The sequence below is a fragment of the Astatotilapia calliptera genome, chromosome 13 (genome assembly GCF_964374335.1).
Source record: "Astatotilapia calliptera chromosome 13, fAstCal68.1, whole genome shotgun sequence".
NCBI lineage: Eukaryota > Metazoa > Chordata > Actinopteri > Cichliformes > Cichlidae > Astatotilapia > Astatotilapia calliptera.
Window position 1 is genome coordinate 13,818,335 of NC_137434.1, and position 20,797 is coordinate 13,839,131.

A 20,797-nucleotide genomic window follows, 5' to 3' on the forward strand; every position below is an offset into this window, starting at 1 on the left:
ACCAGATGCACGAAACAACAGTTTTGGAGTTTTAGTTCTTATTAAACGCGTTCCTAATCCAGACCTGCAGAGGATCAATTATAGCTAGGCTTTGAGAGACCGCAGTCAATTTTTTTTTTCACCTCTCAGGTAATAGGCTATATAAAAACCATTTTCATTTTGTAGGAGAGGTTCAATTGTTTACACAAGATAATGACTCGCCTCGCTAATGAATATTTTGTTAAGCCTAATTAAATAATCAATCAAGCAGCCCCGTATCCCCGCCCTGACCTGCCACAGAGGGCCATCTCCTCAGCAGACAGGCACGCCTTCAGCCCTCAGCTTCTGATCACATTTCCTTAGCAACGTGTTTCCCCCGGTGTCGCTTAGACGGCTCAGCTGTCTTATTCCCCACGGAGATACACATCTCACCTCTGACTAGCAAATTCTCCAGAATGATGGTACAAGTCACCGTCCCAGGGCGGAACACCTTTGCAACTTAATGGTGAGCATATATCCCACCGGCACAGACGATGAAACGGCGTTAATTGCAAGTCAGCAGAGTGGTGTCTGCTGCACCGTTTCTGCATGCAGCAGATGGTCCATGTGTACTCCCTACTAGTAAGATTAGCCGTCCATAGTAAATCCTGGGCCTAGCATTTGCAGGATGGGGGCAGAGGGACGCGTTAGCTACATTTAATGCTAAGCTGTAGTTCAATCTTGTTGACGTAGCCTCTTTCATCTTTGCATTATAATAACTTTTTAAAACTTCTCAAACTCTTAAGACAGATATAGGTTGTAGTAGTGTGCACAGTTATTATTATTATTGTTGTTGTTGTTGTTAGTGTAAAAAAAAAAAAAATCAATGTCTTTAAATTAGGAGAAATTACTTATGACCGGTGTTGAACCAAAAAGGTTTTTTGTATAATGTCATCCAGCACACCCTGAGGTGTTCAGTAATCAAAATGTGACATCACCATGGGGGGAAAATAGTAAGACATGCGCCACTTGTTAAAGCTGGCTAACTTTAGCAGCACACATTTTTATTTTAGTTCAAGTGAGTCACGTAGTTATGAAAATTGTCCACAAATCACCGGTTATGGTACATTTTGGATCCACGTGCAAATGGGATCTAAATCAAAAAGTTAAAAAAAAGATTTTTAAATAGATGTAACAGGAATAAACAAATGATCAATAAATGCAATAAGCTGGGAATTACCAGAGTGGACAGGATTAGAAATGAGAGTATCAGAGGGACAGCTGAGGTCGAGCACTTTGGAGAAAAAGAGGGACAAGGCTGAGATAGTCTGGGATAGTGGATTTACTGGACAAGGGATGTGGAATATGTAGCTGTTAGGCAGCAGGAAAAGAGGAAGACCACAGAGGAATTTGATGAAGGTAGCGAAGGAGGACATGGAGAGGGTTGTTGTGACAGAGCAGGATGCTAGGGATAGAGTGAGATGAAGGCAGATGCTTCGCTGTAAACCCACAAATAGTAAACCCACATTTAATTAAAAAATAAACAATATATTCAATGTAAGAACTCAGTTTTTTTTGTGTTTTTCCCCCTCGCACTAAAGAAAAATTTCACAAGCAAATATTTCAACAACGTAAGAGTTTCTTTTCTATTTTAAAATTGCAAAGAATTTGGGGATTTCATCATCTACATGGGATTATATTAAAAGTTTCATGGAATCTGTGTGCACAGGGCACAGTGTCAAAACCAATACCGAACAGGAGAATCACATTAAAACCTTAAGTGACTCTAGTGGAAATCCCTGGCTGGCTCAGCAGTGCTAATAAAAACTATACTGGCAGTTAACAGTATATAGCCGCACAGATATCAGCTATAACGAGTTAAAACCAGTTGAACTGCATATGAGCAAGATTCAGAAGGCAATTGGCTTTTCTGGGTCCCAAGTTCATTTAAGAAGTATTGAGGTGAAGTGGAAATAAAATAAAAAACCCTTTTTTGTAAGTTATGAATGATACTTTCTCTAGGTTAAAGATGAGTTTATTAGCTCTGTATGGTTTGGTGTGCTCATGGCATGGACAACTTGCACAACAACTTGCCTATTTAGGTCAAATGAAACCAAAACATGTTTTTCTGGTGATTAAAAAACTGATAAACATGAAACTATTCGTTGTATAAGATTTAAAACACAAATATGTTGTTTAGGGGAAAATACACTGTCTTAGGTATACTGTACACTCGTGTGAAGTTTTTAAGAGAAGAGTTGGTGGAGATGGAGAAGAGATTTTTGCTTGACCTCCAGCATCCACACCTAACATTAGCATGCCACAAGCTCTATATAGGTGACTCAGAACAAACAAGAAAAACTATGGATAAAATAACTAAATAAACGAAACTCTCCAAAGCAATTTTCTGGTCTGCAGGTGTGCCACATATTCTGGATCATGATAACCAAGCTGCCTCACAGACGTGCCTGCAGTATTTCCTTCATGCAGAGCTCTTAGGGCTCTGCGTGGCAGAAAGTGTATATACTGCAAATCCCCAAAGCACTGCACAAGTGTTACAAACAAACAAAAACTCACAGCCTTAACTTATTGAGGTTCTCCTCCAGAGCCCCAAATAAACAGGAAACACTGTAGACTATACAGGGGGGCTGGTGACTGATAAAGGTAGTGCCTAAAACAAACAAAAAAAGAGCAATTCATTTCAAGCTGGCAAAGCTGTTGTGCTGCTGGCTTTGGCCTAATTTAACCCATGGTTTGAGATATTACAGACTTGAAAACATTCTGCAGTTTTGCTTCTTTCAAATGTTGTTTAAGGTTTTAGAGAGTAAAGAAAGAACAAAAAAAACTAGGTGTCTGTGAAGTTTAATTTCCTATGCACTTCTATAAGATAAAGGCCAGAACTGTATGACTTGTCTTCTCAGTATTACTTTACATGATTCAGGAAACAGACCTGAAATTTGAGTGAAAATTGGTTTTGCCTTTGGCATCAATCACTTCATTTAGAGTAAGAAAATTGATGTACGGGCTAATTTTCAGGGGGCTTTAGGCCTGGATGCTCATCATTGTTATAGGTGATTAGTGGCGATCCACACATCTACCCAGGGAGCACAAACGATCAGTCCAGCAGCGGCTGTGGCCAGTAGCCTGCTGGTGGTTCACTGCTGTTTCAGAGACATCCCGCTGCTGATATAGTAATAAAGCTGATTTGTATCAGTTTGAAGGTTATAAATAATAACCAAAGCTCCTTTTCTTCTTCTTATTATTATTAAATGTAGCTGAAGTGTTTTGGCTTTGTAAATATGTTCACGAGCCGGTCTGTGTTCGAACCCACTTAATGATGGTGGCAGTTGACCTTTTTCTGCTCTAACCTACTCTGAAATGGGACAACATCTACCAAATCCATCACCACAGTGTTGACAAAAGTGAATTTAACAGTGAGTGGACAGAGAAATGAGTTCTGTGCCAGCTGCTTTAAAGTCTGTGTTTACTTCACAGTCAGACTTTCTCAGGTAAAATATCTGTTCCAGATTTTTTCTGTTGTTTTTTTTGTTTTGTTTTGTGTTGTTCACTCGGGAAGCTTTTAGAATGAATTGGTATGCTGATGACAAATGATGCTCTACCAAATATTGTCAAGTTGATAAAAGCCTACGAGTCTGTAATGCCGGTCATGAAGTTCATCTCATCGCATACCTCATGTGTGGCGATAAATTGAGAGATGATTTTCTTTCGCCTTCTGATTTAATCATTTCAGCAGATTCACTGTGGCACAGAGAGTTGCAAAAGACCCTTTCTTTGTTACGATGATCCTGAGGGACATGTTATGACAGAACAGCAGCATATTTAATCAATGTAGGAGGCTTACAACTTGAATTCTAATTTAATTCAATTTAATTTAATATGCCGTACAAATATAAACTTCCGATAAGTCATCTCCAGTCCCTATGCAGCGAGGGGGAAAAAAGCAAAAAATACACTCAATACAGCACAATAGCAAACACCATCAGCATTCACTCACTGCAGCTGCCAGGCTGTGAAAAGTTCTGAGGAAATGATAATGAGAAATTACCATATACAAGGACGCTTACACTATTTATCTCAACAATGTTTGCCTCAACTTACACCTGTGCGTCCTCGTTCTTGCAGAAGTGCCATTGTACTGTAACTAGCAATTGTGCCTCAGTCACTAACCACCATCTTCATCACTGTCTGTGCATCGTGCTGACAGCTTAATGAGCCAAACTTTGCTACTTGTGAAGAAAACAAGAAAATGTAATCTTTCTCATTAGTTGGCAAGTTAGCAAATGTTTTCAGATGTGACCTAGTTTCTGATCAAACTAAGCTTTGTTATGTCAAATGTCCTCTTTGATCCAGTTCATCTAACCTATCTTCATCTAACCTACAGCGCTGTGTTGACTATTTATTACCGAGTAAGCTCCTGATCTCTTTCTTGAGTCATTTGGTCAAGAAAGTGACATTAATTGGGGAAAATGTCCTTCATTTGGTAATCTTCACATTTAAGTTGCCTAAACCATTTATTTAAGAACAAAGGGAGCTGATTATGAAAATATTTTGTCGAGTAATTTTCTTTCAATCTCCGTATCAGCTATTGTAACCTGTGAGAGACAGCAATTGACATGTAACCTACCAGTATGATGCGATAATTCGTTGTGTCCTCCTCATGTCTCTCTCAGTCATCAGTCAAGCGAGGATTTACACAGCTCCCTTGATCCATTGCCCTCTACACACCTGCGTGATTGGCATCCTAAATTGTGGAGTGAACTGAGGTGCAATAATAGCAGGAGGCTGTTTGAGACAATTAGTTGACCCCCACAAGCATTACCTTGCTTCTGACCCCATGGCCCTTATTAGCTGAACCATTTCACTGTGTGGCCCACAGTTTAATCCTAATTGATCAATACCTTTAAGGCCTCTTAATATCCGAAGAGAACCTTCTGGTCTGTTTATTTAAGTGGACGCCAAACACTATAGATTGGCGTGGAAGTATGAATGAGTATCGAATGCAATTTTAGATGGATTTCGAATCAGATTTGGTCAAGATCAAGATGGATAAATGTCATTTAGAGTTTAAATGAAGTTAACTGCGCAGAGACCTATGGTTTAAACAGCTTCTCAATGTATTATGAGTTATGATAGTAATTTTATATTGAAACAAATGTGCTGATTACAACCGTTCGGTTTACTTGCTTAATGTATTCTTTCTGAATTCCAGTGGAAATGTGGCAAATAGATGGCCTGGCCTTAGTGTGCCTTCTGTTATCTTTTTACTCATTCTGCTTGTTGATGTTGTCAATTTACTGCCACATGCATGGTGGTATAAGGTGGTCTTCATTTCACTCCAACTTTGGGACAATTCATGGTGAGGCTGTTGGGGTGACCTGGGTCTTGTTATTATGTGGTAGTTGAGATATAAACAAGTGTACTGCAGCATACAGCATTATGCAGTGCATTATTGAATTGTAGCTGATACTGTGAAAGTCCAATTTCGATTCAGAGTATACAGTACATCCTGACCTCTTGCCTAAATCACATTACTGGTTACAGGCAACTGATAGCAGTAAACATAGCTGCCACTACTGTGCTACTACTAATAGACAAAAACACCTTACAGTGACACAGTATTAGATTCTGGTGTTGTGCTGTTTTTGGTAGTTTCAGGGTTGTTGTGGATAATTTACAGTACTCTTTATATAAGGCAAAAAAAGAGTTTGTACAATTCTAAGGAATTTGAAAGTCAGTATTTCGACCAATTTTATTAACTCTCTTAGGCTTTTTTGTAATTTCTTTAAGTACAGGTAGTCTTCAGGAATAGTTTTTAAAGGAAACTCAGAGCTCTTTGGATGTCGGCTGCCTTTTGTTCTGCACTGGCAGTGTGTTTGAGAGCATTGCCATGCTGAAAAACAAAGCTGCTGCTAATCAGAGGCTTTAAATATGCTTTATGGTGGATATTGAAATCTGATGGTTCTTTTCGGTATTCATAATTCCATCCCAAACACCACTGGTGGACATGTAGCCAAACCAAACCACGACAGAACCAATGTGTTTTACAGGTGGCACTCACTCTTGTACCTCTCCAGTATATATTGATTTTGATTTGAACCAATTTTTAAAAAAATTTAGATTCATCACAGCACAGGACTGTAATGAATGAAGCAGCCAATGTCCAAAGAAAACCTTTAAAGGATCATTAAGAAGCCTGGAAAGCTGTTTCTCCAGACCACTTTAAAAATGAAAGAAAGTTTGACTCCATGGAATCAAATTGTAAAGAGTTTAGGGTTTACTCTGTACTATCTATGTAAAACTCTGATTTCCAATTTTATTGACAATTTTGTTACCATGTTTTCATTTTTTTTTTAAATTTGTTTGATGTTTTTTAGTCTGTAACCCATTAAAGTTGTTTGTTAGCCACTTTTTTAAAACCAATATAAGAAATTCCATATCTTCACATGTCTTTTGAAACATTGTAGGCATGCGACAGGGATGCTTAACATACAGTGGGGCAAAAAAGTATTTAGTCAGCCACCGATTGTGCAAGTTCCCCCACTTAAAATGATGACAGAGGTCAGTAATTTGCACCAGAGGTACACTTCAACTGTGAGAGACAGAATGTGAAAAAAAAAATCCATGAATCCACATGGTAGGATTTGTAAAGAATTTATTCGTAAATCAGGGTGGAAAATAAGTATTTGGTCAATAACAAAAATACAACTCAATACTTTGTAACATAACCTTTGTTGGCAATAACAGAGGTCAAACGTTTACTATAGGTCTTTACCAGGTTTGCACACACAGTAGCTGGTATTTTGGCTCATTCCTCCATGCAGATCTTCTCGAGAGCAGTGATGTTTTGGGGCTGTCGCCGAGCAACACGGACTTTCAACTCCCGCCACAGATTTTCTATGGGGTTGAGGTCTGGAGACTGGCTAGGCCACTCCAGGACTTTCAAATGCTTCTTACGAAGCCACTCCTTTGTTGCCCGGGCGGTGTGTTTTGGATCATTGTCATGTTGGAAGACCCAGCCTCGTTTCATCTTCAAAGTTCTCACTGATGGAAGGAGGTTTTGGCTTAAAATCTCACGATACATGGCCCCATTCATTCTGTCCTTAACACGGATCAGTCGTCCTGTCCCCTTGGCAGAAAAACAGCCCCATAGCATGATGTTTCCACCCCCATGCTTCACAGTAGGTATGGTGTTCTTGGGATGCAACTCAGTATTCTTCTTCCTCCAAACACGACGAGTTGAGTTTATACCAAAAAGTTCTACTTTGGTTTCATCTGACCACATGACATTCTCCCAATCCTCTGCTGTATCATCCATGTGCTCTCTGGCAAACTTCAGACGGGCCTGGACATGCACTGGCTTCAGCAGCGGAACACGTCTGGCACTGCGGGATTTGATTCCCTGCCGTTGTAGTGTGTTACTGATGGTGACCTTTGTTACTTTGGTCCCAGCTCTCTGCAGGTCATTCACCAGGTGCCCCCGTGTGGTTCTGGGATCTCTGCTCACCGTTCTCATGATCATTTTGACCCCACGGGATGAGATCTTGCGTGGAGCCCCAGATCGAGGGAGATTATCAGTGGTCTTGTATGTCTTCCATTTTCTGATGATTGCTCCCACAGTTGATTTTTTCACACCAAGCTGCTTGCCTATTGTAGATTCACTCTTCCCAGTCTGGTGCAGGTCTACAATACTTTTCCTGGTGTCCTTCAAAAGCTCTTTGGTCTTGGCCATGGCGGAGTTTGGAGTCTGACTGTTTGAGGCTGTAGACAGGTGTCTTTTATACAGATGATGAGTTCAAACAGGTGCCATTCATACAGGTAACGAGTGGGGGACAGAAAAGCTTCTTACAGAAGACGTTACAGGTCTGTGGGAGCCAGAGATTTTCCTTGTTTGAGGTGACCAAATACTTATTTTCCACCCTAATTTACGAATAAATTCTTTACAAATCCTACCATGTGAATTCATGGATTTTTTTTTCACATTCTGTCTCTCACAGTTGAAGTGTACCTCTGGTGCAAATTACTGACCTCTGTCATCATTTTAAGTGGGGGAACTTGCACAATCGGTGGCTGACTAAATACTTTTTTGCCCCACTGTACTTTTACAACCTGTAAGCCAAGAGCAGCAGGCTTGACGATTCTCCAAATCCACAGTTTCATCTAATCAAGGATTAAACGTAATTGTGGATTAGAGTTTTGTTCCTACTGTGGTTATATTAATAAATGTAACAATGGAAAAATGTCAAAAGAAAAGAATATTTTGCAATGGCAATTGTTTTGATTTTATTGCAGTGGCACCAATCTGGGTTCTCAAGACATTTTCCATGGTAGAACACGTGCTTTATTTCTGCTTGTTTTCAATTTACAGGAGGTCCTGCTTCTGTACCTGTTGGTTGGCTGCCATTGATTCCGGGGGGAAAAAGCTTTTTTAAAATTACCCTTTTTAAAGCAATTTTTAAATCAGATTGACTGATGAGTCTATATGTCCGTTGTTGTTTTTTTATGTCCCAGTGGCCATTTAAAGGTAATTTAGATGAAAACTTTTGGCAACTTGCTTATTCACTTCCTGACCCAACCCTTTTAGGGATTTGTGTCTCCATCCAGTCTCGAACCAGGATTCCTTTGTGTATTATAATAACTTCCAAGTAAATACCTAAAACTTGCTTTTAGAAGAACTTGAATCATTAGTTCCAGTAGCAGCTCAAGATTCCTGGCATATTATGTAAACAGATCTGCTCAAAGTCTTTCTTTTTCAAAAAAAAAAAAAAGGTTTAATGTACAAATTAAATTTCTTTGAATATATATTGAGTTTTTAAAGAGCTTTTTCTATTATCTCATAATGACATTCATTGATTTCTTTTCTCCTGTTTTATAATTATGAGACGTTTGTGAGGTGCTTTGTTTTACAGTATAGTTACAATATTCTGGCAAGAATCTCAATCATGTGTTTTTTGGTGCTTTTACACTAAAACCAACAGACTGCCAAAATGACATCTTTTTACAACGCATCAGTGTCCTGTCTGTCTGGCCACTTTTTTTGCCACCACGAAATTGCCGGACCCAAAATTGGAACTACTGTAACTATGGAGAAGGATCACATCTGTCACATTTTCTCCCCACACACAATGACCACAACTTCTGCTATAGAACTCTAATGTACGGGTTTCATACTTTTTGAAGTGTAGGCTTATTCTCCAAAGGCACTGAAGCAGGACTGGCTCTTCACCAGCACCGCTCGCACCAGATAGAAAACATCAAAATGCTGAAAAAATAAAGGGATGCTCTGTTGCTATGAATGAATCCTTTCATATCTAATCTCCTTTGATTCATTGTCAATGTAAAAATACTGAACTTTAAATAAAAGTTAATTAAAAAACGAATAACTACATGTAAATGGCCATTGCACAGGTGCTGGTAATTATTATTCTGCAATCACTAAACCTATCCCACATTTTGTCTTCTTTTATTAAAATTTTAATTCAATATTTTTTTCTCACAAATCAGCTGACAGGTTTCCAATTTGTTCGGTGAAACACAATAGTCATCCTCATCTCGTGTAAATGAAGTCTTCTGGGTCCCCACAGAACCCCCAAGACAATACTTGCAATCTCATTCATTTTATCACTCCCTCTTCTATTGATATTGGTGTTCCATATTCAGCGTTTTATTACTTATCGCCATGCAGTTATTCATATCAGCCCTTGTGAGCTGATCAAGAAGCAGAGTTTTTCTTGCAGCGAGGCTTCTCTACTTTGTTGTTTTATCTGGCGCACACGTATGAAAAAGGCCTGAGGGAGGAAGACAATGCTGTCTGCTTTAACTCATCTCGCTGCCTGACACTGAGGTATCAGGCACCAGCAGGGGAGAGAGAATATTTTATCTGACATTGTCACTCTCTATAGAAACTTCCGGGAGGCTGAGGCTGCTGTGACACACTTGGTGGTCAGCAGCACTGCATATGATTATAACAGTTCCTGCTACCCTCGCAGAAACCATAGGTCTGTGGTGTTATTGTAAAATGAAATCTTCATAATAACAGCATGGGCTCAGTCACTTCTAGTGCTCTGGGTAAAGTTTTAAGCAGCAACAGTGTGTAGCCGTAAAACATATTTTAAAAAATCTCTTTGTTTTCTTCAGGCGATTGCTACTCTGGTGGACTTTGGAGTAAAGCATCACATAAAGTCGTTCTTTAAAGTCCCAAACTGATTTGGATTAAATACAGAGAAAGAGGAGACATGAGATCGTCATTGTTTCACGTGAGTCTCATTTTTGTGGCCATTCATATGATCCACTGCCAAATCCTTTGCAACAGGCAACCTTCAACCGAATGGCACCTTAAAAAAAACACCATCCAAATGAATTGGACTCTAATAGGGAACATCTGCAGGAGTGTTTCTGAGTGTTGGGATTCCCAGCAGGGAGACGAGTCAAGTGAGCAGCCTTTCAACTTCCCACAGATATGCCCACTTCAGCTACAACATGGAGACAAACTGCTGATGTCTGCTGATGAAACACTCAAGTCATATGGCATCAAACTCCTAAATGTGTCAAAAGAGAACTTTGAAAGCTGTTCTGCAACAGGACAGAGAGAAGATCAGTTTCTCTTCCCTCACAACATAAATGAAAGAGAGCAAGTCGATGCCAGGTGGCTCATGCCGGGTCACCGTTATTTTATTGCGCTGCACGAAGGAGACACGCAGCTGTGCACGCTAGGTTTGAGGCTGAACGTCACAGTTAAAACCCAACTTTGTCGGAGCTCCCCGATGCTTCGACTTTGTTCGGGGAACGGTGTCTGTCAAACAGGAGTCGGAGAGAGTGCATTCCACTGTCGATGTCACCACAAGTATTCCGGGAGGTTTTGTGAAAAGTTTGATGCTTGTTTGGATAACCCCTGTGAAAACAAAGGAGTCTGTTTGAGCAATGGATCGACAGATCCACACTACAGAACATATAAGTGTCTGTGTCCTCCACATTTTACAGGTGAGCACAAATGTCACTGATCCCATTTAATGAGTTCTCGTAATTGTTTGAATAAGGGCTTGGTCAGAGCACCTAAAAATAGTCCTATACATCACTTGTGGCTGTAACATGTTGCATTTGCTACAAAATCAAAGTTTGTAGAAGAAGTGTTTCTGAGAGACGTACTCATGTGCTGAAAGAACGTAAAAGCAGCTTCTCAATTATGGATTTATTGAACACATCAAGTTAATGTTTTTCACCATAACCCTCCGACACACTCATGTAATGCAAACAGAATAAATTTTTACATTGCTTGCATTCCAGATGACTTCCTTTTTTAAGCTCCTTGCTGAATTATCTACAGTAATGACTTTTTTTCTTTAACAAAATTAAAATCAAAGGCATTAGACCTCCGTGCATGCAAGCAAACTTGATTCTGCTCATCTACTGTTTTTTTCTGTGCCTGGTCCTCTGTGAATAATCATCTAATGGGCTGTTTGTTTTAGGGGTTAACTGCTCTGAAATCATTGGGAAAGCAAACTGTGACAGCATCTGTGAAAATGGGACATGCCTTCAAATATCACCTGCATCCTTCAAATGCATCTGTGACAATCGTTTCTCTGGTAAGCATCTCTTATTTTAGAAGGCTGTTTATATAACGTAGATGGACTGTCTGGCTCAGTAACAATGAAGAGCTGCTCTTTAAACAGCATGTCACAGTTTTAATCACTACCAAGCAAATCACACAGTTTACTGCAATTCTGTATACAAAGCACAATGGAAAGTGTTTTTCCCTCACCTCCCAGAACCATGTAATTTCCCTCAAACAGGAGGGCTATCTTCAAATCATCATAAATCATAAAAAGATCAGCATTTCCTTGTGGGCTATAAACTTGATCCCACTCGATGTTATATTTGTCATCATAATATATGAAGGGGCCACTTCAAATCAAATACCTCATATTACAACCAGTGATGTGCCGCTCTAAAGGGCCTGGGCTATACTGCTAGCTAACGGAGCATGCCGGAGTTAATAAAATAAAGGTTTACGGCAATCAGGTAAAATGTAATTTATAGTGTATTGTTTCTGCTGAGAGCGCAAAGATAAAAATGAATGTTATTCAGTGCTCGTTATTTGAAGAATAAGTCCCATTTATGATAGTATTTATAATTGCATTTTACAGGTGGCACACATCAGGCTTCCAAGTTCAGGATAAAACGAACGCATCACTTTTTTCGGTCACAACAGAAACAACACGTGATGTAAAGTTGATACACATTAATATACATCTGAGAACTGGATATAGTTATGTGGAAATCCATCACTTTTCTTCTGCTCTGCTCATATTCACAGAGACAAATTGCATGGTTATATTATATTTAGGCTTAGGGTTAAAGTAGCTGATCCCCGTCTCTAAGAATCACTTACAAAAGCAAATCAAAGAGCATTGTGACACATTTTTCACTCCCAGCCAAGACCATCCACTTCAGAGACAGTGCTGGACGCTCATGTATAGGCGCTGAGTGGGACTTTTGCTGTGGCGAAGATGTATGGCACATTAGTGATTCGCTCATTATTTAGTCTCATCCGCTGTATTTGTGTATAGTCGGGTCAATCGTTATCACACACAAATGGTTACAAGACCTAGATGCTCTTCGGGCTACCCTCGATATCACTCTCTGCTGTAAAAATCAAGCCTGCAATGAACTTTCTGGAGTAAAATCTCCAAGTGGCTTTTCACATTGATTCATTGTTTTGTTTGGAGCACAATTTGTCCTGGCAGCATTCTTGAAGTGTCACAGCTTCGCCTTTCGAGTCCAGCCCATGCTTTCAGCTTATTATTTTAGAGATGTTGTTTCAAGGTTACTTCCAGTACTGTTTGGCATATTCTTTTTTCTTTATAACAAGAGATTATTAAGGCCATACAAAAGAAGGAGAAAAAAAAAGTCATTTAAAAAGGTATTCTCGGATGTTTTGTGAAATGGCTCTGAAGATTTAAAAGAGAAAAAGATTACTGTAGCAAGATTACAGGATAATTTTCAAAATCTTTGAAAGAGGAAATTATCACTTTGCCTTCATCCCCTTGTTGGTAGTGAATGCCAGATACCTGCTGAATTGAATACTGAATATTTTCGATCAGGTAGAGGACATTATACTTATGTTAGTTCCTTAATGCAACACCGGTGGACTAGACTGTATGTTAAATTTGGTTCACATGAACTTTATCATATTTTCCTTTTATTCAAGTCTGAATTGCTCTTTGAAATGTAACTTTTTTCTCTAACTACAGCATTAGGAGTGAAACTAGTGGGGAAAAAAAGAGTCAAATGATTTTTGTGTTAGCTGTTTTTTGCTCTTGTTTTGTTTTGTTTCATGTAAAAGAAGCATTTTGCAAGCCTTTTAACCCAAGCTGTCAGTGATGACAGTATAATGATCACAGCTACTTACATTTGTTAAAACCAAATAGTTGGCCCTATTAAAGAAAACATCTGCCCTTGTTTGAAGTCAAATAGATAATTCCTATAATTTCCATCAGAAACAAATTGTGGACTTACATGCTCTGACTGCTTTTGCAGCTTCTTGTAATTGGCTTTAATTGCTGCTGCTCCCTCAAATAAGCAGACTCCACTGGGTGCTTTCGCACAGTCATGGTGTCTTGGTGTCCCATCAGCTTCTTGGGAGTTCTGTAGAGCTCGTGCTTCCTTTACCTCCCTGCTGCAGTTGGCTCATTAATCAAGTGGAAGTTAGTGGCTGCTCCAGTGCTGGCTGCCCTCACAGGCCAAAGTCTATGCGCAGAGAATAATGAGCCAAACTCATGGGATGTTTCAAATGAGATTTTCTTTTGATTTGACTGTCTTCTACTCTACCTCTAGGGCATTTGTTGTTAAGTATTACCATCTTTATAAGACCATTTTCATTTGGAATATGGTGTTAATTGTTTCTAAAATCTTGTTGGTAATAAAGCCAAGTTTTGTAAGTTTAATTTGGTGTATATATGCAGTCATTAGCCTTGTTAAACTGTTTTAATTAGGCATTGACATGCTGGTGTTTTATGCATATTAGATGGATGCAATTCAAAGTCACTGCAGAAACAATGGTGTTTTAGATGAGAGCACAAATGTAAATGACTGTAATAAATATATAAACCATCGTCGGTGTTAACTAACATTGTTAGCATTTTACAGAGGGAATTATCATTATTATGCTTCATTAATACATATGAGAGATGGAAATTCTACAGGAAAGCAGTTTGTAGAGGTGCAGCTTTGAGTGGACCAGTTTTGAAAACTCAATTTCTGATGTAAAATGAGCTGAAGCAAAAAGCAAACTCTGAAGTTGGGTACAGTAAGATTGATGCCCACAGAGGAGGCTAGGAGGAGCCTCTGGGACATGAGCACTTGTATCAGCAGGGGGATTAAAGAAAATATGCAAAAAAAAGAAGTCACTAGAAAGATAAATGTGTAGGTGTCATGTGAGAAAGGAAAAAAAAAAACCTCACAAGGGAATAACATCAAAATTTATTCACCTTGACCTTGCAGTGATTTCAGTCTAATTTTATCCTTTGTGCACAATATCACTGCAGCATTACTTTGTCCCTGGTTAAGTTCACAGTTGTGAAATTAAACTGCTGGCTAGAGCTTAGGTCAAAGTTACTTTATCTAAGAAAATGCTTACAATATGCTGAAAGCTGTGGCGCTCACTACTTAGTAAAATCCATGTTTATCAGTTAAAAATCTGTGTTAACTTTAATTTGGTGTATATCAAATGATGTATAAATAATAAAAAAAATAACACTGTGTTGTGCGCATAAAAAAATTTAATAATACAGCAGAATTTAATGAATAAACTTGTATACTTTTTAAAAAATAAAAAATAAAATGAGAACAGTGAAATATGAGAATAAAAATAAAATAGTATTTGAGCTGTAGTATAAAACTGTTCCAGGACATTTACCATGCGTTAATAAAAATCGATACAGCAGTTTACTGTGAGATTTTGTGTGACAATATTATATTGATACAAGGGCACTAAATATAGATATTTAATTAAATAAGTTAAAATACTCTGAAAATACTGCGAACTACAGGGTTCATCTCATGCGCCACCATCCTGAGGTAACGTTAGCTGAGCAAACTTAGATTAAATCACAGCAACCAAAAACAAACGAACACAAAAAAATCATCCAACACACTGGGACGCCTGATAGGAAGGAACCTGTCTACAAACAGTCACAGTCTGACTTTGACTGACTGCAATCGCTGACTGAAGTTTTGTAAATAATTGCCATCTAATTTATAAATGTAGGCATATTCCTAACATGTTGCCATCAGTCTGAATCAATCTTTGGCTGCCAGCTGGTTGTATTCTGGTTATAATTCAATAAAACAGGAAGGTTGCTGAGCACAAATGTAATAGTAAAATATGATTTTTTGTTAAATGTGAACTTCTGCCTATATAGACAGCAACAGATATGTAATTTTAAGCAGTATATTACAGGTAAATGCTGTATTTTTTTTTAAAAATATTACATTTAACTGTGAACATCACCCCATTCCATCTAATGGTACCATTTATGTCAGGTTTGCAGCAACAACATAAGAAAAAGTAATAATAAGTTCCATAGTCTTATCTTATTGAATAACACAGATATTGTCATAGTTTAACTTTGAGGGTATAAATTGCAGGTGAAAAAAGGTGATAAATCACAATATGTGTTATTTCAATAATCGGCATATCACAAAATGTTGAAAAAACTGCAATAAACAAAGAAAATAAAAATAATAAAAATGAATAATAATAAATAAAACAACAATAATAATAAAATTACAAACCTATGTGGCATAACCCACATACACAAACATGGAGAAACTGTCAGGAATAATCACAGACCAGATATTTTCCTCACATTTTTTATTCTCATAAAAACCAGACTGCTTTTAATTAGCTCGGGTTTATCCCACATTTAATTATATTACTAGTGAGGCTTTTTACAGTGTTATCAAACAACTATTTTTCCTGTTTATGCTGTGTGTGCTGTGTGGCCTGATTTAATGGGATGGCAGCGGCGCTGTATGGCACAAGCACAAATTTAAATACACACACACAGCAGGAAGCATATTACCCTGAGACTGAGGCAGTTCTCCATCATGCGGGCTAAACGGAAAAAAAAAAAAACAAGAGGAGGCAATGCAATCCACTCCATCTTTATAGCTTTCAGGGGAAAAAAATTGATTTTTAGGTGAAGAGTTCCCAATAATTTGTGTTTGGCGCTGCAGGTTTGGTTTCCCTGAGGCGAATATGATATAAAATGATTATTTCACTCTGTACAGACACAAGACTGCTGTAAACTACAAGTAGAGTTAAACAACTCAAGTGACAGCTGTTATTATACTGCTAGTTTGTGATTTTTCATATCTGAATAACTTGAGAGTTTTACTTTTGACTCATTGTTTTGACTTTGGTGGGAACATCATCCTACCAATTTAGGATAGTAAATCAACAGAATAACAAGACGCGGTGACTCTGTGTACAGTCGGTCTTGCATCAAGTTTATTTGTGGGAGCATCTTTTTACAGTGTGTGAATGTGTGTGTGAATTGGTGGATGACTGAATGTAGTGTAAAGCGCTTTGGGGTCCTTAGGGACTAAGTAAAGCGCTATACAAATGCAGGCCATTTACCATTTATTTACCATTTTTAATGTTATGCATGCATAGTGCCGGGAAATGGCCCTACACATGCCACTACCCTGTGTAAATGATTAAACCTGTCAGTCACCCCTTCATTCTTGGATTCTAAATCACGTCTGCATTTCATTTCTGGTGTGAAAATTCTTTGAAGTCATTCCATGCTTGTTAATTTCCATGTTTAATATTTGAGATTCAAGAGTATACAGAATAGTTAAATTCATGCTATGCTAAGAACACCAGTAGACGCAGTATAGTTTCTAAATAAAAGTGCAGTAATCTATTTTGCTGGTTTTGCAGGCCCACCGTGTGAGAAGAGGAAAGCCTCCTGTGACCCAAATCCATGTAGAAATGGTGGTACATGTGAAGAGAGTCCCACAGGATTTGTTTGCCATTGTCCGGAACGATTTGCGGGCCTCTACTGCGAATCTCGAGTTAACTTCGATTGCAAGTCGTACCCATGTCAGGAGGAACAAATGTGCACTGCAGGGGATCGCGTGAGGACTTTATTTCCCTTATTTGTTTTCCCTCAGTGGGACGTAAACAAGAAATGGCACATGAAAATTAATAGTGTCTTGAAGCGAGATCAAATGCCTTCATTCTAAAAGCTCCGGGAGCAATTAATATTTCCCGGTGAAGATGAGCTGTGGGAAAGGGTGTCTGCTTTCTCTAACATTTTGATTGAATGACCCAGTCCATATTTAAGTGCCAGTTTGAAATGGCTCTCATCAGAACCTTTTTGTAATTGGATGCCTGCTGCAATTTGCACCTTTCACGGGAAATGCTAGTATACTCGTACATTTTGCAGAGGTGGTAGTGTTTCTAATGCTCTAGAGGATACTCTGGGGAAAATACAGCAGTGGTCTAATTGTCTTTCTCTACGACCTTTGTTTTGTTCATTACAGTTTGCCAAGTGCACTACACATTTTCGAGACCCACCTAAGGATACCCAAGCAGAGAAGAGTAAAGAGGACATTTATCAACATAATGCACATTATTGCTGCTGCTTGACATATATATTTTTTCCTAGAAGCATAATCTGTTTAACTTTGAATTACAAGAACATTAACATTTGTTAGCCTCTCATATCTAAAAACCATATTAAAACAAATGTAAAACCTATTATTTATTTAGATTATATTTAATGAAAGTGTAGAAGTCTGTAGCAAATATAACTGTGACTCAATGAAGGCCCATTTTTATCACTACAGTGATTTGCTCTTTTATTGATAATGTTCCGTGTTCCTACACTTGGAAATCGAATGTACCTTTTGTGTAATTTAAGCGTCCTATCCCAGGCTTGCAGGTGATCTAGGTTGTATTGCTTCTCCCATGCAGGGCTCTGAATGTGTCTGTGCAGATGGTAGTGCGGCCACAGCGTGCAAGAGGCAGAACAGCCTGTGTAGTCCATCACCATGTTTGAACAATTCCACCTGTGTGTCCAGGGGAAATGATTACATCTGCAGGTAAGAGGGAGATCTAATAATAGGAACATCAGAGTCTCTTCTTGAAGATGATTCGCGTTTCTTATGAATGTGTCTCCCTCTGAGAATGAATAAAAATGTGATTTTTTTTTTCCACCTTTTGATGTGAGGAGGATTTAAAGCGGTTTTAAAAGCTCCAGGAAGTCATTGTTGAGAGTTGAAACAGAGACTTAAATGCTTTTCCTATGAAAACGTTTCCATTTCATGCCATTCATTTCTGCCATCTTTCAAGATATCCAGATATTAAACTGTACCAGACCACAAAACAGATAAACTGGTTTAATTTGTTTATCAGATAACAACTCTCACACAAGAAATTTGACTAAATAAGAACCAAATATAATACAAATATAGGGAAGTGTATATTTGGCATATTATACAGTATAGTTAATTTGATTCACATTAGAGCTTGATTTGGTATGATACGCTAACATCGCTAAGCATTTCAGAAAATGGGTAAAAAATGCTAACCTGATTAGCGACACGCCCCTGTCTTTATCAGAATCAGATCATGCGGAAAACTGAATTAGAATCCCAGAAATCTCGTATAAAGAAACAACACAGCATTGCTTGTTAGTGCTTAAAGCTCAAGGTGAATTGATTTTGATGACACTGACCGCCTCTCAACAGATGTCTGAGTGGGTTTTCTGGGAAGAATTGTGAAGAAATAATTGACTACTGCAGTCTGCTCAATATCAGCTGCCTAAATGAGGGATTGTGCTTGAGTGTAATTGGCGGATATCAGGTAAGTAATTCAAGGTTTCAGTCATAATGAAATGCAATAAAGCCCACGAAATATGACTCATGACGCATACAGAGTCGACGCAGCGTGAACTCATTCATAAGTGTTGTTAGGATTCATAAAATAAATGTTCTGTTTCGGTAGTAAGATTTTTAAAAATCTTTTTTGTGATAAAAACATGGGAGTGGTCCACTCTTCGTTATTGCATTTGATCATTTCCAGAGTAATATTGATCTAAATGGTGTATTGTAACCTTTTGCACTTTTCAGAAATTTGAGCATGTTGACCTTCCTGTGAATCTGTTTGGTGTGTGGCTTTTTTGTTAGCAAGTATTCATTTTTAGACTATAAAATCTGCTTTAATGATGCAACAGTTATGCACTGGATCGATTGTAATGATGAATGCTTCAGAATGGCAACTATTGCGTGATGTTCTTACAGTTGTCCCTGAATATAAAGTACATGCAGTACAAATACAGAGATAAGACCTGGTTTAGACATGTTTAAATGTTTGGGGGGTTTTCTAATGTTGTCTATATGACAGTGAAATACAAAGAGAATTACAGAAACATCAGTGGTAGTTCTATGACTACAGAAAGCAGTAATCCAATTCTAAGTCATTAAATCCTGGTGTATATGTGGAAGCTTTGTTCAGACTGACAGGTCCGGGTCTAATTTGCCTCCCAGTTTCTCAGTCTTCTCAAATGTCTGCATTTTTTACAACACCTGAGAGTGCTCTGTAATGCCCCATAGCTCCTAATTATTCTCCATCAGTCTTGTTCCATTAGACCACTGATAGGGTTCTTTATCTACGATCTACTTTTACATGCTTTATGTTGGTGCACGTTTGGTCAGAGATAGTCAAAAATTGTTGCTAACTGCAAGTGCAAGTTTTTCTTTTAATGTTTTCTTATATTTTTGTGACTTTTAGGGTTTGAATGTGAATAAATATTTACTGTGGGTAGTAATAAAATGGTTAGTGTGTCGTGTAGAAGCTCCATATGCACAACTAGAGATAACATAAAAATCATTTTAATGCTAGATATAGAGAGTAGTGTTTGTGTTTTTTCTCTTTGTAACACCTCGTGTTTGTGACAAAGAAACATCTGAGGTGCACATTTAGAGTGAAACCCTGTTTTAGCTTATTTGGATCAGATTTTTCTTATTGTCCATCCAGGATTTTAGTCTTCACAACTGCGTAATTGAATTTGCGTTAATGAAAAGGCAAAAAAAAAAAAAAAAGTACTATGAATTTTTATTTAAAGCTGTTCACTGAGTTCTGACTGTCAAAAATTATATTAATCTCCATTATATCGTGGTGATGGTAGAAATCTTGGTTGAAAACGTCTCAAAGCCAATTAAACCATCTTTAATATCTCTCGAAGTAATTTTTGGTGAACTGAAATTTATTTGAAGCTGTGGTTTGTTCATTCATCTCCAGGCTCAAAATGTGCACGATTCAATGATTTCTCTCTAATACAGTGTGCTCTGTATGATACATTTTATTATAGATTGATGTATACTCTACTATATTACTGATCTTATGAATAATTTTCTGCATTCCTGCAGTGTGTTTGTGCCCGGGGTTGGGTTGGAGAATATTGTCAATATGTGGGTGATGCCTGTCAGATAAAGCCAAACAGCTGTTTGAATGGGGCAACATGCATTGCAACAAATCAGCCAACATCTCCCCCTCAGTACTCCTGCAAATGTCCCCTTGGCTTTACAGGTGAGATATCTTTGTTTTATTATCTCTTTTTGTTCCTTTTCAGTGAGTCTGTCCATCTGTCTCCTGGCAACAGACTTCTGTCTCCTAATTTGTACACACAGTTGTGGAATGCCGGTTATGGGATGAGGAATGACTGATTCCTTAACCTTAATGTTTGGGGAAAATCTGATGTAAAACTGGCAGAGGCTGACAGATACATGGTGTTGACATTTCTTGACATCT

General features: G+C 38.2%; 1 protein-coding gene across 1 annotated transcript in view; it reads left to right on the forward strand.

Annotated features, from left to right (window-relative positions):
• The first annotated feature begins 221 nt into the window (after positions 1-221).
• The window catches only part of eys (EGF-like photoreceptor maintenance factor), a 178,577-nt gene continuing 158,001 nt past the window's right edge, over positions 222-20,797 (forward strand). Inside the window, exons 1-7 of the mRNA XM_080288105.1 lie at positions 222-484; positions 10,114-10,956; positions 11,442-11,558; positions 16,922-17,118; positions 17,960-18,087; positions 18,736-18,850; positions 20,416-20,575. Coding sequence (XP_080144231.1) covers positions 10,212-10,956; positions 11,442-11,558; positions 16,922-17,118; positions 17,960-18,087; positions 18,736-18,850; positions 20,416-20,575 — 1,462 coding nt within the window. The 5' untranslated portion in view covers positions 222-484; positions 10,114-10,211. The remainder of the gene's footprint in view (positions 485-10,113; positions 10,957-11,441; positions 11,559-16,921; positions 17,119-17,959; positions 18,088-18,735; positions 18,851-20,415; positions 20,576-20,797) is intronic.